This window comes from Melopsittacus undulatus, chromosome Z (genome assembly GCF_012275295.1).
Source record: "Melopsittacus undulatus isolate bMelUnd1 chromosome Z, bMelUnd1.mat.Z, whole genome shotgun sequence".
Classification (NCBI taxonomy): Eukaryota; Metazoa; Chordata; class Aves; order Psittaciformes; family Psittaculidae; genus Melopsittacus; species Melopsittacus undulatus.
Window position 1 is genome coordinate 3,228,113 of NC_047557.1, and position 17,838 is coordinate 3,245,950.

General features: G+C 42.8%; 1 protein-coding gene across 3 annotated transcripts in view; it reads left to right on the top strand.

Annotated features, from left to right (window-relative positions):
* The first annotated feature begins 1,796 nt into the window (after nt 1-1,796).
* Nucleotides 1,797-17,838, top strand: part of ST8SIA5 (ST8 alpha-N-acetyl-neuraminide alpha-2,8-sialyltransferase 5) — a 41,268-nt gene continuing 25,226 nt past the window's right edge. For all 3 annotated transcript variants that reach the window (XM_013128107.3, XM_005145386.3, XM_013128108.3), the window contains exon 1: nt 1,797-2,291. In XM_013128107.3, coding sequence (XP_012983561.2) covers nt 2,161-2,291 — 131 coding nt within the window. In that variant the 5' untranslated portion in view covers nt 1,797-2,160. The remainder of the gene's footprint in view (nt 2,292-17,838) is intronic.

The window sequence follows — 17,838 nt, forward strand, 5'->3', positions numbered from 1 at the left end:
GGGGTGATGGGTTTAAACTAAAACAGGGGAAGTTTAAGTTAGATATAAGGAAGAAGTTCTTCCCTGTGAGGGTGCTGAGGCGCTGGCACAGGGTGCCCAGAGAAGCTGTGGCTGCTCCATCCCTGGTAGTGTTCAAGGTGAGGCTGGACAGAGCCTTGGGTGGCATGATCTAGTGTGATGTCCCTGCCCATGGCCGGGGGTTAGAACTGAATGATCTTAAGGTCTTTTCCAACCCAAATGGGTCCATGATTCTGTGATCTGTGTCCTTGCTCTCTTCTTCTACTTTTCCCTGTAGCCACTGTCAGGGGCAAGGCACTGGTCTGGATAATCTTTGACCTGACTCAGGATAACCACATTTTTATATGCGTAGATGATAATTGAAGCATTTAGCAGGGTTCTAAATGCATGCGTGGGACCTTCAGAAGGTACTGAAGAAGAATCTATCAGAGGCTGGACCCCTACACCTTCCCTTAAAGTTAAGGGCTGTTCTCCCCTGGGGGTTCCTTCCAGCAGGAGTTCAGGGTGACCAGGTGCTTACCTTAAACACTTATTTTTGCTGCCTAAAATTAGGTAAGGCAAAGCTTGCCTTAGCCCTTACTTGTCCTGCCTGAATGGCTGTAAGTCATGCTGAGGACTAGCCCTGGCTTCAGGAACTGTGATGAAAGGGTTGTACAAACTTACCTTTGTCCCCTCTTTGGGCACCATGATCTAGGGTGAGGCGTCTGTACCCAGGGTAGGAAGGTTAGGATTAGATGAACTTAATGTCCTTTCCAGCTCTATAACCATTCTATGATTCTGTGATTCTTGCCATGCAGCACCAATTACAGCAAAGTTCAGAAGCTAGGCTGCTGGCATGCTGCAAGATTTTGCATACCCTGATTTAACTCTTGGAAGATTTATTCACACAAAAATCTTCCAATTCTCATAGACAAAGGATTCCCCCCCCCCCAACTTTTGTTGTCAAAATCCTTTTCTCATCTGTTATTGGGGCAAAACAACCTCCTAGACAGGGTGTTTAATTCATGGATAAAGCTTTCATTGGAACTTGTAAAGTAGCTAAGGTCTGGGGCCAGATTTTGCTCCCAGTGAAATCAGCAACAAAACTCCCATTGATTTCTCTGTGAGCTGTATCGAGCCTCTCCTCACAATGGGGAAATTTTTGGAGGAGTTACAGTGGTTGTGGACAAGGTCTTGTTGCTTTGTGCTTTCAAAAGAGAACTGTTTCTGATGGAGGAACAATCAGAATAATTGTCTCTTTAAATGAATGGTTCTTAGAGCCTGCACTGAGAGGCAGGCTCCCTCTCTGCGGCTGTGAGGCTAGTCAGAGCCTCCAGTAAATCAGCATGCAGGAACTGAGATCTCTGTCCTTGAAGAGATGCATAGTGACCTTGCTTGTGCTTACTCTGAAGGAATAACCCGGGGAAACACAGAAGCCCAGATAGTGAGTGGTGTAGGACTAAAGGCAGTGCATTCTACATATAAATGCTACAGTACCGAAGGGATGGCACGAACAGCACGCAGCTACACAAACTGCAGCTTTCCTGCTAGCCTGACCAGATTGCTGCTTTTGTTTCTTTTTCAGGGGGACTGAACGAAATCCTCATGATCGTTACATGCCTGTTCAATAATAGCACACCCTGGTCACGTCTTCTTGCGAGCACATTTTGTTGGAATCACTGAGCAGAAGCAAAGAAGAGCTGACGAATATGTGCTTCCAACGCAGGTTGCCGGAGCCCTGTGTTTGCCATTGGCTGTAGTTCTCTGGTTTATTTGCAGCTTCCCCCATCTGGAATTTGAAAATGGGATTGAAGTAGATAATTGCTAGCAGCGGGTTTTCAAGAGAGGCTTAGAGGGAACAGAATGCCTCTTGCACAGCACAGGCTGGTTGTGCTGAAAGAGCACTGACAGACGATTTTAGATTTTACCCACATCTGAATCTCCTGGAAACTTTACCATGGAAGCAAGCCATTACGCACAGTCCTGAAGTAAACATCCAAAGGGGCAAGGAAGAGTCATCAGGGCTAAACAATGGGACACCTTGTCCTTGTATTGCTCACGGAAAAGCCAGGAAGCATTCCTCTCTACTTCCCAGTGAAAAGAGCATGAAGGTGACAATGAACTGAATTTTCCTGAGTAGCGCTTCAGTGGCTTTTAAGAAGAATGGGATACTCTGACCCTTCGTCAAGCAGGGATTTGCTGGGAAACAGAACTTTGTTCTTCATATTCATCTGCGCCTTTGCCGTGGTCACCTTGCTGCAGCAGATCCTCTATGGGAGAAACTATCTCAAAAGGTAAGGGGGGGATTTTATGGAATAGGAAAAGTTGTCTGACTGGGCTGAGCTGAGGTAGAGATCCAGCAGCACAATTATAACAGTTCAAATCACTTCTGGGTGTTGTGCTGACAGTATCTTATCACTTCAGGAAGGTGCATCAGGCACCGGTAATGTCTGTTAGATTATTAATGAAGGAGAAGGATGGGGAGAATATAATGATTACTGTGTTTCTTAGATTGTGTTTTAACCCTCAGCTGTTGTAAAAGTCCAGGTCTTATTTAGCTTAAACTACATTGACTTGCACCACCTGAGTGTTTGCCCCTGATCTGACCCTGATACTGAGGCTTTTCACCCTATATAAGTTTGGGCTGAAATGGCTTGAGAGGTTAAGGTAGTATGCTCATTGCTTGAACTTTAATGTCTTTAGAAATAAATGTGATGTGATTCGTAAAAACAAAGTGGCAATATTAATGTTTCAGGTAACAGTGGGAGTGCTTCATTTTTCACTGCTGTGTTCTCATGAATTACTGCTGAGACTGACTTGCTGTAAAGCACATCAGTCTTTGATCTAAAAGTGATGCTGCTCTTTTTACAGCAAACACCGGTGGGGATCTTCAAGTGTTTAACCTTGACCCATACAGAGTTTATTTTACCTAAACCTAGTCTGAGTTGTTACGGCTTGTACAGTTTTATAAAAGCAAGTGTTTCTCTCACATGCTTTGAGGTAAGTGGGTTTCAGTAGTGTAGGCAGCTGCTGTGGAATTTTTTACTGGATTTTAGCTGCTTTTTTGCCAGGAGAGATCAATGGTTTGATTCTTGCTTGGGTTTCAACTGATGTACTTGTTTGCCTTGTGCCAGGAGCAAGCAAAATACTGACAAATCAGCAAATGTTTCTTGCTGGGAGGGAACAGCAAGCATGATATTAATATGTATAGACAGGAGTGTTGTAGTTATCCACAAAACAATTTGTGTGCCTTGCATAGAAGTGAAGCCTTGGCTGGGGCACGCTTTTTTTGGGCACCTCACTTGCAGAAAGATGTGACTCAGCTGGAAGGAGCAAAAATGAACAGAAGTGTAGAAAACTTGTTTGTTTGGCTCGGGGAAAATTGAGAGGGGGATATAATTGTCTTGAAATACCCAAACTATTTCTATGAAGAGGAATGTATTAAACCCATCTCTGTAAAGACTCACCACATGATGAGAAGCCATGGACTTAAGTTGCAGCAGGAAGGGATCTAAACATTAAGGGAAACTTCTAAAGAAAATGGTTACCCAGGAGTTATAAAATCTTCATCTTTGGAGGCTTCAGGAACTTGTTAGGTAGATAAGGATCGTACTGATCTTCCTGGGTGTTGAGAGGATGACTTTATGACCAGTTGCCTTATTTTCTCAGTTTTTTCCATTTGACCTGGAGGTCTTGCAGCCCTATCAACACTTGCTTTTCTAAGTCAAAATGACTGCAGCAGGATTGGAGTAGTGACAAACAAATCCCAAGTATAGACTGAAATGAAAAATGGAAAACGTAAAATCATGAGAAGATGCAACTAAAACTATTCCAGTGAGTGATCTCTGTGGCCAGTCTCTGTCCTTCCTCAAGCCCAGGAAGCCTCTCCTGTTGTCAGTAGGCTGCAGGGAATGAAGAAAGTGTGATGTCCAGTTCCCAGTCTGATTCTGAGCACTCTGCCATCAAGAGTGCTCAAGCAGAGAGATGTGCATACATTTTGTCACTTTGAATGGAAAACACTATTTATTTTATTTTATTTTCAATTTCAGCTTATAATTGTTTCTTTTCCTCTTTTTTTATCAGATGAAAGAGTCTTAAAGAGGCTCCCTGCCCCACTCAGTGCAGAGAAAAAAGCATTTTATCTTTCTTCTTCGAAGTGGTAGTTCTCATCTTTCATGGAACTGCAGGATGAGTTGTCAGTTATTAATGATAGAAAGGTGATTTACACAGCAGCCTACATCGTCACCATAACATTATCACAGAGGTACTTTTCCGCTTTCTCTTCCCCTCTCTCAGTTTCATTCCCTGCAGTACATGATGGTGACCATTCCTGGGCAGTTTGATTGCCAGTCTGCTCCATGCAGAGGTAGCTGTAACCTTTGAATTACTATTTCCTTTCACAAACCTCCGGTATTAAGTCCCTTGCTAGAAGCTGATGCCAGCTGTGACGTTCCTTGGACACGTTACAGCTTGTACCTCCAGGGGCCACAGTAGAGCTGGTGGTTTTGGAGAGCATTCTTGCAGAGGGAAGCGGGATATTTATAGCTCTGGTGCCGCTGGCCAAGCTGGAGCGTGGGGACGTTGCCTAAGCCTAAAGCTATTTACTCACTAGAATTCAACATGCTGCCGGTTTTATGATACCCTTTGCTTGTATCCCAACATCTGCAATGATAACAGGCCTCTGAGCCTCTTTCCAATGCAGTGGGAAGAAACTCCCCAGTGTATTTAGAGAAACATGAAAATTGCCCAGCCTAACACAGGGATAGCTTGTTTCTCTGCAAGAACACGATGGAAATGGTTAAAGGCCAGCAAAGCAGGGGAATCTGACCTAAAAGAAGCAGTGGACAGTATAGAGTAGGGAATGGTCCAGTAAACCATGTGGATAAACCACCCTTTTCTGGGAGAAAGATGGAAAAGTTAACTGTATGTAGCTGTAAGCTGTCCCATGACACTTGTCCTTGCAAGCAGGGAACAGCCTGGTTTTATTGACATAAAAACCCACCTGAAGCTCTCCATGGAGTATGCCATGGAGGCTTGTGGTGCCGTGTTTGCCGTGGTCCCAAACCTGGCTGAGGGGTGGCAGAACTGCAGGCAGGAAAGAGATACTGCAAGACATAAACTCTGCTCTGTGAAAACTGATATGGGGCCCAGCCTCTGCTCAAGTCTTCTCTTTCCCCTTAATGAGCTATTAATGAGTTCTTGGCATTACTGGAAGAAGAGGAGAATGTAGGGATTGAATTTCTAGGTATTCACATATTTTTCACCCCCCATATAATGTTCTCTGCTGCTTCCCCTGCTGTTTGGTACTATGCCATTAGAAAGCAGAATCTTTCCCATATTTTTTTCCCCTTTTTCAGTTGTCCCTGAAGTGGGATGGATGTGGATACTCTCAGCAAGGCCAGTGCCTTATCGCTGTATCCTAATGAGAGAGTTAAATTACAAGCTGGAGAGTGACATTGGGAAGCTCTGGTCTCTGTAGCCCCTGATCCTGAGTAAAAAGGATGATGAAATGAGATATAATGAAGGGACTTTAACATGGATCTCTGGGGTAATTATTTTTATTTTAGGATTAATGTGATGATTAAAAATCCACTGCATTGATCTGCTAAAGTAGGTTAAATGCTGTGGACTTCTGCTTAAATCCAGAGCTGCTGCTTGCTTTTGTATTGACTCATCTTTCCAATGCTCAGCTTTCAGCTGAATTTCCTTTTGAATCAGATGCTCAGCTGAGGACTAGCTGGCCTTTTTTTGTGGGCTTGTGTTTGGCCAGCAGGGAATAATCCTGGATTACATCAGGAAAATGCCTCTACAGTAAAAAATGTTGAAAGAGTCCATATCTTCATCTCCCAACCTTTAGCACAGGAGAGATCAATAGGACAGTCCTTTGCCTGCTTTGGCAGGGGAAAAGTATCAGAGCAATACTTTGTTATATACTGATATTCTATTGGCAGGAAATTCACTGAATGCTGTTTTTTAACAGCCTAACTTCTGCACAGGGTGAGAATCAGCTGAAGAAGGGAATCTACCTGTTTAAAACTGCTTTTTTTTGGTTAGTTTTTTTCCAGCCAAGTGAGGAGAACACGTTTTGAAAGCTATTAAAGACTTTAAACAGAGATTACCCTGAGGTCTGTCAAAGGGGGCATTTACAATAACTCAAAGAATCACACAGCAAGAAACAGCAAGCCTTACTATGCAGGCAGCCTGTGTTATTTGAAAGCCTTACATCTTTTAAATGAGAATAAAACATCTCTCTTATGTGTGTGTACCCTATAATTAATATCAGCTGCTCATAACTTGAGGTTATGCCACCATTTTGGTATTTCTGGAGCAGATTTTCTTCAACAGTTTTAAATCAATCCTCAGACATCTTTACCCTTTTCCTTACCCATGCAAGAAAGATAGCTTTTTTTTTTTTTCCTTTTGCACACTGTAGGAAAATAAAGAATAAACCCACAGAAAATAAACCTGGACTATGACTTGAGAGATCATTTATTCTGTACCATGCTGTAAGACAAGATCATGTCTTATAACAGTGACAGCAGTAGCTACAGTGCAGACATGGATGCTGCATGTGGCCTGAGTTGTATTTTGTCCTGAGCTGGGCTCTTGAGGAACTACAGCCACATCCTGTCCCATACCTGCTGTCTGCTCCTCTGATCTGTTCATAATACCCTGTGAAGATGCTAACCATGTCCTAAGATGATCTATTCCAGTATTAAAAGTCTCTTTCCATTTAAGCATCTTTCCCAGGCAGCATAAGCTGAAGGTCACGTTGTGAGTCATCTCTCAACATACAGCTCTGTGCCTCTTCCATGTCTCATTAGAGTGAAATATTATCCCAGCAAAATACCATGGTACCTGTGAGTCACTTCCATGAATCCCTCATGGAGCTGCAGAGCAGGTCTTGGTTTTGGTTGGTTTTCTCTAGAGGAGAAGAGCACTGGAAGCTTCAGGAGACAATAAATTCTTGAAGCTGTATACACCAATATGTGTATCTGTTGGATATGGCCATCACCATAAAGTGACTGGAGAAGCTGAGATTCCGGCCATGCTTTTCTTACTACAGGGTATTCCCAAGAGCATTTCAAGCATATGGGGCACAGGGTGCTGGCATCCCCATCCTGCCTAACTGACCTTGCCAAGACCTGAACTGAATCAGCTTTCTGAGAGATCTGAGAAGCACTGAAGCCTGTGCTGGGGGAGAGCTCAGAGGAGAGGCAGCAATGGGATGAAGAAGGCAGAATGAACAGTGAGCTGATAGATTAACTCAGCTGCCTGCAAAGTCATCCCCTCTGGTCATCCCATTCCCCTTCCCATTGCTGCTATTGATTGCTTTATGTAAAGCTTCTGTTTCCTTACAGCAAAAGAGAGAGCTCACAAGTATGTGAGCTCTGGGTTAAAGCTCTGAAAAAAATTGTAAACAATCACAGCTCTACCACAGGCTGCAACAGAGACTTTCATCCTGAAAACTGTTCCAAAACCAAAATCTTATCATACGATACTTGGAGTGTTTTCCTGACCTGTTGTATAAAATGCTTTTAAAGAAAAGCATCAAGTGGCTGAAGTTTTAGTACCAGAGCATGAGGGTATGTTACTTCCTCTCTTGTGTTCCCTGGCTCTGATGCAGAAAACAGGCAGAGTTTGTGCGCCTCTTCCTTCTAGATTTGCTTTATTCTAGCACTGTTGTGTTGCACCTCTGCCGTTAAGATCATAAAATCACAGTAATGGTTTGAGTTGGAAGGGACTTTAAAACTCATCCAGTTCTAACTGTGGAAGCATTCTAGTGCTCATGCTCCACCCCTGGCAGTGCTCAAGGCCAGGTTGGACAGGGCTTGGAGCAACCAGGTCTAGTGAAAAGTGTCCCTACCTGTGTCAGGGGTCATGGAACTGCATGAGCCTTAAGGTCCCTTCCAACCCAAACCAGTCTGTAATTATATGATTTTTTTACTGGGCTTTGGGAGCTCTACAGAAGCTTCTTGACTTGGAGTAGTGGATTACAGGTGTCCCATTTACTAGCCAAAATGTGGCTTACTGATTAATACAGAGAAAATTAAATCCTAATTCTAATTCATATAATACCCTGTGGCAGCTTGCTTCAACTTTGTTGTGCAGGGATCTAGGCCCACTTCTGCCCATGCAAACAGCTCCTTAATATTTGGCTGAATATCTAGGCCAAATCTGCTTTCTGCACTTGACCCAGATCTGTTGCCTCTGTATGACAAGGTAATGGTTGAGTTATGCAAATGCCTTAGCATTCAACACCTGTGAATCAAAGGCCTGTCATCAAAAGTGGTTTAAACCCTGTGACATTTCCTTCAAAACCATCTGTTACAACCTGCCATAATTTTGGGAAAAAGAGCTGCTTCCCCTCTCTCTGTGTATGGGCAGGTAAAAAGATCAATCTCAGCTACATGTGTAGAAAGCCAAGCCCAGAACCCATTCTCATGATTTGAGCTGTGCTGACCCGTGTCTCCCCAGTGCTATGCATGATCACATCCTCAATCACTGACCTCCATGGCCAGTGTTACAGACCTCCTGGTAATCCAGTTTTTTATTTTTGACCTTATTGGAGTTTCCTGATCTTTCACTTGCTGGATTTGGTTTAGACATAAACACTGTGCAAAGCTTTGCATTTTCTTACTTTTCGACATTCCTCATTCTTACCCTTGATTGCTTTTTCATTTCATTTCTCATTCTTTAATTCAAGTGTATTCATTGCTCAGCAGTCCCTGCCTCCCTCAGGCAAACTGTGGACTTAACCTCTCATTTCTTTGAGGCATCCTTGCCCTCTGTTGCTTGCATCCATTTTGCTTTTTCATCAGTCCTGCAGATAATCACTGTCCTGCTACGTTCTCTTTATTTAGCTACTTTTATGCTTTAGTGTTCATGATGAAAACCTTAAAAGCAGTCTCTGTCACTGGTAGTTTCATTGCATTCTCTGTAAGAACAAATACAGCCAAAGCTAGGCTTTTCATTGTCCTAGCTGAAAATCTTGGGCAGTCAGCAGTTTGGAGGTAGGAGGAGATTGAGCCATTAGCTTCTGTGAGGGGGAATGCTGCCTACCCCTGTGGCTGATACTGGGTACAGGCACATCAACTCTAAATGGCATTTTGTTCATCATTTTCAGCGTGAGCCCTTAGTGCAAATGGGGCACTGTGGGTATGCTGAAGAATATATTGCAGTGTAGGGGCATTTGACCGGATAGTGAACATATTAATTCTGGAAAAGTGAGATGCAAAGTGATTAGCTCAGTCAGATGCTAATGCTATAGTGAGATTGCTTGTGGTACTGATGATGCACCAGGTTAGCTTTGCAGTGAGCTGCAATGCCAAATGTCAGAATTTACTGGTATCTATCTTAAAATGTTTGGCTTGATTATAATTTTTTTATGGTAAAGAAAACAATCTGCCTCACTGTCAGATCATTCTGTTGTGGCTTTTGAGTTGCCCCAAATTAGTACAAATAATATTTTAATAATGAATAATTCTTACAAATACAATTGATGCAGATTATCTGCTACTCATTGGATGTTTATCTTCCAGTCATAGAGGAAAAAATGAAAGATTATATTGTTTTGAAAGGTATCCTTCGATGTCCTGAAAGTCCTTGTCAACACTGTGTCCCGTTTTAAGCAGACCACTTGAGTTTTGGCATTATGTCTGTTTCATCTTTCTTAGAAAGTGATTATATATATTTTTTTTCAGATGTTGGATGTGGATATCTGATTCAAAATTTAACCCAAGCATGAAAAGTGCTACCTGAAACAAACCCAATTTCTTTATAATAGTAGTTAGAATCCAGAAGCTTCCCACCTATGTTTCCAAATCAGCTCTTCGTGCTAGTCAAAATACACTCCTCCACCAATTTAATACTATCATTTTCCTGTAACATGCAGAGCCAAGCTTGTCCCTGATATAATATGGCCAAATGTGTGATGTAATCATAGAATCATAGAGTAAAATCATAGAATAGTTAGGGTTGGAAAGGACCTCAAGATCATCAAGTTCCAACCCCTCTGCAATGGGCAGGGACACCTCACACTAAACCATGCCACCCAAGGCCTTGTCCAGCCTGGCCCTGAACACTGACAGGGATGGAGCATTCATAATCTCCCTAGGCAACCCATTCCAGTGCCTCACCACCCTCACAGGAAAGAATTTCTTCCTTATATCCAATCTAAACCTCCCCTTTTTAAGTTTTAACCTGTTACCCCTTGTCCTGTCACTACAGTCTCTAATGAAGAGTCCCTCATCAGCATCCCTGTAGGCCCCCTTCAGATACTGGAAGGCTGCTATGAGGTCTCCACACAGCCTTCTCTTCTCCAGGCTGAACAACCCCAGCTTTTTCAGCCTATCTTCATACAGGAGGGGCTCCAGTACCCTGGTCATCCTCGTGGCCTCCTCTGGACTTGTTCCAACAGTTCCATGTCCTTTTTATGCTGAGGACACCAGAACTTAACACAATACTCCAAGTGAGGTCTCACAAGAGCAGAGTAGAGGGGCAGGATCACCTCCTTTGACCTGCTGGTCACACTTCTTTTAATACAGCACAGGATACGGTTGGCTTTCTGGGCTGCGAGCACACACTGAAGCTGGCTCATGTTCATTTTCTCATCAACCAGCACCCCCAAGTCTTCCTCCACAGGGTTGCACTGAATTTCTTCTCTGCCCAACCTGTAGCTGTGCCTGGGATTGCTCTGACCCAGGTGTAGGACCTTGCACTTGTCATGGTTAAACTTCATGAGGTTGGCATCAGCTCACCTCACAAGCATGTCAAGGTTCCTCTGGATGGCATTCCTTCCCTCCAGTGTGTCAACTGAACCACACAGCTTGGTGTCATCAGCAAACTTGCTGAGGGCACACTCAATCCCACTGTCCATGTCACTGACAAAGATGCTGAACAAGACCGGTCCCAACTCTGACCCCTGAGGGACACCACTCATTACTGGTCTCCAGCTGGACATTGAGCCATTCACCACAACTCTTTGCATGCACCCATCCAGCCAGTTCTTTATCCACCGAGTGGTCCACCTATCAAATTGATGTCTCTCCAATTTAGAGACAAGGATGTTGTGTGGGACAGTATCAAACGCTTTGCACAGGTCCAGGTAGATGACATCAACTGCTCTATCCCTGTCCATCAGTTCCGTAACCCCATCATAGAAGGCCACGAAATTGGTCAGGCAGGATTTGCCCTTAGCGAAGCCATGCTGGCTGCCATGAAGCACCTTGTTGTTTTTCATGTGCCCTAGCATGCCTTCCAGGAGAATTTGCTCCAAGATTTTGCCAGGCACAAAGGTGAGACTGACTGGGCTGTAATTCCCCGGGTCATCCATTTTCCCCTTCTTGAAAGTGGGGATGATATTTCCTTTTTCCAGTGGTTGGGAACTTCACCTGACTTCCATGATTTTTCAAATATGATGGCCAGTGTCTTAGGAACTTCATTCGCCAGCTCCCTCAGGACCTGTGGATGGATTTCATCAGGTTTCATGGACTTGTCTATGTTCAGGTTTTTAAGATGGTCTCGAACCAAGTCCTCTTGGACCCGAGGTCTTCATTCTCACAGTCCCTGCATCTGCCTTCAGATGTGCCTTTTTCCAACATTCTCTATCCGTATATTTCTTCTCATGGGACCTGTATTATTGGATTTCTTTCTTCTCTGAGAATATACTATTCCTTCTCTACCACATATTTTCATGAGACACCCCTTCCCCTGCAGTCCTGCATCCAGCTATGGGGCAACAACACAAGAGGGACTTGGAGCTGCTGGAGTGAGGCCAGAGGTGGCCATAGAGATATGTGGAGCAGCTCTGCTCTGGAGCCAGGCTGAGAAAGCTGGAGTGGTTCAGCCTCAAGAGAAGGCTCCTTAAGGGGAGACCTTAGAGCAGCTCCAGTGCCTAAAGGGGCTGCAGGAAACCTGGAGAGGGGCTTTGGACAAGGGCCTGTAGGGACAGGCCAAGAGGAATGGCTTTAACCTGCCAGAGGATAGATTGAGATGAGCTCTTAGGCAGAAGTTCTTCCCTGTGAGGGTGCTGAGGCGCTGGCACAGGGTGCCCAGGGAAGCCGTGGCTGCCCCATCCCTGGCAGTGTTCAAGGCCAGGTTGCACACAGGGTCTTGGAGCAACCTGCTCTAGTGGAAGGTGTCCCTGCCTGTGGCAGGGAAATGGAACTGGATTAGCTTTAATGTCCTTTCCAATAAAAGCCATTTTATGATTCTATGATTATTATTATCTCTGTTGGCCATTATCCTTGTCTTCACTTGTGCACAGTAGTCTGTCACATTGGAGACTCCTGATATTCCCATTTCTTACCCAATTTCCTCTGGTTCTCTGATCCATTTTTGTGAGTGTTTTCAATTATGCTCATCTGCAGGTCAGTCATGCATACCACTGTTTTCATTTTATTTTCCATACACCCTGTGGACACAGTGAGTCATAGTTTCCTTATTTCGCAGAAAGAAGGAACTGGATCTTCAGCAAAATTAACCGCCTGACTTTCTAATACCTAGCTGCTAACAGGGTAGAGGCATTTCTTTCCATTTGCAAAGACAGTAGTATGGTAATTTAACACTGAAGTCTTCAGTTTCTCCTCTTAATGGCATGAGAAGTATGAAATAAGGAAACTGAGATGCAGTGAAAGGAAGTGATTTTCCATTGACTCTAGGGAGCCTATGCATGACCTGGACTGTCTGTGTTTCCTGTGTTTGGGTAGTTTGAAACCCTGTAATGCAACAACATGACGAGGCCTATAGAAATGTAATAATTACAGTATTAATGATATATTCAGAATTAATATGTATTCTATTAGCTTTTAACTGAAGTAAGAGCTGGTGTTAAAAATGCTGGGCTTGCTGTCATCTCCTAAAGGCTTTTTTGATAGGAAGACTGTGTATGGAGAAGGAATATGAAAACTGCTAGAAATAAAGAGCAGGAGTAGTGAAGGCAGGTAAGAGATGGAGCTCAGAAAGAAAATTAAGTAATTTGTCTTTCTCTTGGGGACATTTATATCTTCCTTTCACTTTTCCAGATAAGGAGTCTGTAGACTCCTCTGCTTCCCCTTGCTTGACCATCTGTGGTAGTCAAACAAGCTGAGTCAGATTTTGGCTTAACTTCACCGATATAAAATGACATTATTTTCTGTCTGGTTTTGCTTGCTTCTGGTTTTAGTCTTCCTCTGGCAGATGCAGGATGAGGGTAGTAGTAGCTGTCACCTTCAAAGATGAGTGGAAAGAGCTTGCTGGCTGGGATTATATGAGATGACCTGGTGGTTTCTGGGGAATGTGTTGGCACTGGAGTGGTGGGGGTACTTTTCCATGCACTCTGCTTGCACCACTTGTGTGATACTCTTGTTGTCACTGGGTCTTTGTTACCCACAGATGTTGGTCACTTCATTACTCAGCCACGTCCATCAAACTGCTCTTATACCTTCCAAGCACATGGGTCTCTCTTGAATAAATTCTGCTGCATAGTCATGCCTGCTATCTGGTTAAAGCCCAGACAGGACTGCCAGCTGAGCTTGGTCTTCCCCCTTTATTAGCTGTAGAATAGCTCCCTTTTAAAAGCCTTGCTTCTTGTCTGAGCTGAATTGTCACCTTGCCTTCATGCTTTAGAAAGGTGGTGAAACATCCCTGAGGTGGGATCTCAGTGGAATGGCAGCATGGGTATGAATCTTCATGCTGCAATCTATCCACTTGTTCATTCTTGCCTTACAGTTCAAAAGACTCATAATTGCTTGATATCCTCTGCTATTAAAGTCCCCACTTCTGCAGCAGTTGTCTCTTGTTTGGATTGCGGCAACAGGCTTTGCTTCCTGCTGCTTCTTGACAGCTGGTCTTGACAAGCCCTTCAGAATTACTGCTGTTTTGTTAATTTTCTGGGGTTTTTTCACCCTCTCCTGCTACACTTACATTGTGCCAGTGTTTATTTGACCACATACTGATTCAACATTTACCATTCCTAATTAGGATCAAAATATTGCTTTGACATTTACCTGAAACTAAAGGTCTTTATTGCTAAGACATCCCACTTCACAGAGTTTCTCTAATGCAAGGCACAACATTACTCATACTCTTATTTGTTAGGGTAAGTCCTGTGCTTAGTGATGCCCATAAACCTCAATGAGAAATTTGCTTACAGTGACTGGGCAGGACATAGCATCTCTGCACTAAAAAGTGTTTCTGGTTATTGCATCTTTTATAAAGCCTTTCCTTGTCATCATCATCATCACACACTGGGGAAATGTACTAATTTTAGAAAGAAATAGCATTAGGGCAAATTGAGCAAATGGCAAAGTTCCACCTCTGGTAATCACTGGTAATGATCCCATGTTTAAAATTAGCTTTTCTGTTTTTTAAACTCTTTGACATGCATTGTCTAAATTACATGGGAAACATCTATGTCTAAGTAATTTCCTTTGCTTTCCTTCTTTTATTTGTTCTGCTACTTTTTCTCTTCCTTTTTTGTTTCCATCCTGCATGTGCTTTCCTAATGCAATTCTGATTCACAGTTTAATTCACCTCTTCTTTGTTTACCTATTTAAATGCAGTTACTGCGGGGAGTGAATTTAACTACAGTAATATGCCAAAGAAATATACTGATGGAGGAGTCGAAGTCTGTTTCCTACTTTCTCAGGCTGTTGCAGATTTGGCCAGACATCTTTTATGAACATTTATGACTGACAGTTGAGAGCATTAGAAAACTTTATACTTTTAAATTGCAATCTCCCAACTCAAGGCTGATCGAAATCAATGGTAGAACTCTCAGTAATCTTGTTAGAAACAGAATTAACTCAGGTCAGTACTTTTTAAATGTCTCATTCTTGATTTCTACTCAGTCCATATACTACAAACCATTATTCATGGAAGTTGTTCTTACTAGGAGGAAGATGTTTGTTATTCCACCATGCCAGAAAAAGCAGAGCAGCAGCTTGGTCTCAGCCTCAGTCCTATAAACTGTATAGTGCTTCTTTGGTAGTGTGTTTTGTGTGTATTCAAGTCTATGTGTTCTTAACCTCTGGAATATCTGGAGTTGGAAGAAGAGCACCCTGTGGACCCCTTTCCATATCACATTCAGGGGCAGACACTTGGCTTACTCCTGACCCTAACCTCAGCTCAGCACTTTGTACTTTGTCCTTACCATGTTGAAGTATCATACCTCGATCCTTTCTTGCCATGTTAGATATTTTTGTACCTCAATTAGATCCCCTATTCTGCCATTTCAAAGCTAAGTATTTTAAGCTGTTCATCATAAGACATACCTACCATTCCTCAGTGTTAGTCTTCCTGATCTCCTCTTGGATATTACCCAAAATGTGCGTGTCCTCCTTTAAACTTGGAGCCTTAGCTGCAGTATGCCCTTTTCCCAAAAAAGGCTTGATGAGAGGAAGGCAGTAAAGAATGGTTTTATAATCTCTTTTGCTTTATGGACAGGTTCACTCCCCTCTTCCCTGGAGCATTTACGTAACTTTACCTGCAGCTGTTACCTGTGGAGATGTACAAAGGGAAAAGACTTTACTGAATGTTTTAATTCTTCATTTCATCTGCCAGGATGTTGGCTATGCTTTAGGAAAGTTCATCTCTGAAGGGTACAACGACACCAGTTATTTATCTAGATTAATGGTATTTCATATCTAAGCCCAAAATATCTAATTTAAAACCAATTAAAAAGTGCAATTCCAGCTTGTTTTTCCCACACTTCTACCCTTTCTCCCCATGTATCATTCAGTGATGCCTTAGCAATTAAAACATATTTTTAAGGCCATATATTTAGATGCCTTTTAAAGAGACATGAATATTCAAAAAATATTTTTCCATACCAGTTCCAGTATGGCAAAAAAATGTGTTAGACTGTGGTACATGGGAGATAATCACAAGTGTTTATTTCAACAAGCCTAAAAGTGAAGGTGCCTTAGTAAAAGTGAGAATTCTCTCACGTTTTCTTCACACCAATATTCTACTCAGAATTTGTACCCTGGGCAGCCTCAGCTGATTAAAAACTCTCAGAACAACATACAAAGTGTGGGACTCATGACACTGCATTACCCAATAGCCATTGTACCATAAATGCTACACCATTTGATGTGATTCTCCAAACTGTTCACCAGAGTAGCCTTCTCCAAGATGAATCTAAGAGGTAAGTATGCAATATCATCTCATTTGTCTTATGGGGATCAGCACAGTCTCTTTGGCTTGTTTTGATTTTCTTGGAAAACAGGAGAATTGCATTAATGTATTTAACTAAGAAGTAGTAAGAATGGGTCTCCCATGAGCAAAAATTTGGCTTCCGTGATTTGAAATATTCTTTTTTTTACATTTAAAGCAAAATTAGATCACAGGAGAACATGCAAGAAATGAAAATACATTTGGAAGAGTCAGAGGAAGCTTTTTTAAGATTTTCATAGTGCTTCTCTCCTATCTTTTTTTTGTGGGAGGCAGCTTGAGAAGGGAGTAGAATGGCTTAGGATGGCTCTTTAACCTGCCAGAGGGGAGACTGAAATGAGCTCTTAGGCAGAAGTTCTTCCCTATGAGGGTGCTGAGGCACTGGCACATCGTGCCCAGTGAAGCTGTGACTGCCGCATCCCTGGCAGTGTTCAAGGCCAGGTTGGATGGGGCTTGGAGCAACCTGCTCTAGTGGAAGGTGTCCAGGGATGAGCTTTAGTGTCCCTTCAACCCAAACCAGTCTGTGATTCTGTTATTTTTAAGAACCAGTTCGACTAGGTCATATGAAAATGCCTGCACTGCAGATACTTAGACAAGGTTGTCTTAAACTAGCTGACAACCAGAAGTTACATGCATACATTTCTACAATACAGATCAAATGAACTCCTACTATATGATTTTGGAACTGTTTAGAGCTATTCCACTTCTCTGCTGCGGGAAGCCAGGAGTCATTATTTTTACACCTCGTGTTGTTGTTCCTTCTTAATTTCCTGTGTTTGTAACTGCTGCCAATTGGCCTGGAGAATGGATGTGGTCTGTGAGATTCTCCAGCCATTGTAATAAGCCCGTGGACCATGAAAACTAATGGGGTCCCAGTGAATGCCCTTTAATGTGGGCAAAGCAGGCTGGCAGATTGCTTCCTGGCTGTCCCTGCACAGCCCAACTGGGAAGTTAACTTTCAGTATTGGCAGCACCAAATGTTCACAACTCAGCTGCCAGGCTTCTGAAATCATGAAATTGGGTTAAAAAGGAGAAGATTAAAAATAACAATCTGCAAGATTCTTTTTCGTTGACTTCTAAGCTAAGGGAAAGACTTGTGTTGTCAAATGTTTCTTCAGACTCAGCCTTTTTAATTCATGTGAGATTTCCTTCCAACTCTAGGTGTAGTTTCCAGATGACTATAGGCATCGTGGGTCTTGGAATGAATTTGTGAAAGTTTGGAAAACAGATGATGACTGTGATATGCATTGGCTTAAAAATGTCATCTTCCCAAACAAAGAAGAGAAGCAATATAGTGTGACTCAGAGAAGACATCAAATGAAAAAACCTTTGCTAGCATGGCCAAAAAGTCAGAAGAATGGCCCAGTGCCTACCACATTTAACAACTACTGTAGTTGTAAAATTGAAGTTTGGAAGGTTTAGTTCTTTGGCCCTGTGGTTTTCCATGTCTCCAGCTTTTTGCACCTTGCTCCACTCCATGCGTATGTATGTTGTTTATGAGCACAGATGATTACTGGCCTCCCAGTTTGGCTGGGGAGTCTGGTATTGTTTTCAGCCAATGACTTGTAAAGTCTATGGGAGGTGAAAATTGGTTCTTTCCACCTTGAGATGATGTCTTTTGGTTCTTGATATCTTATTGTTTTTGATGTATGTGTAGTAGTGACATTTCTGTGTTAAGAAAAAGGA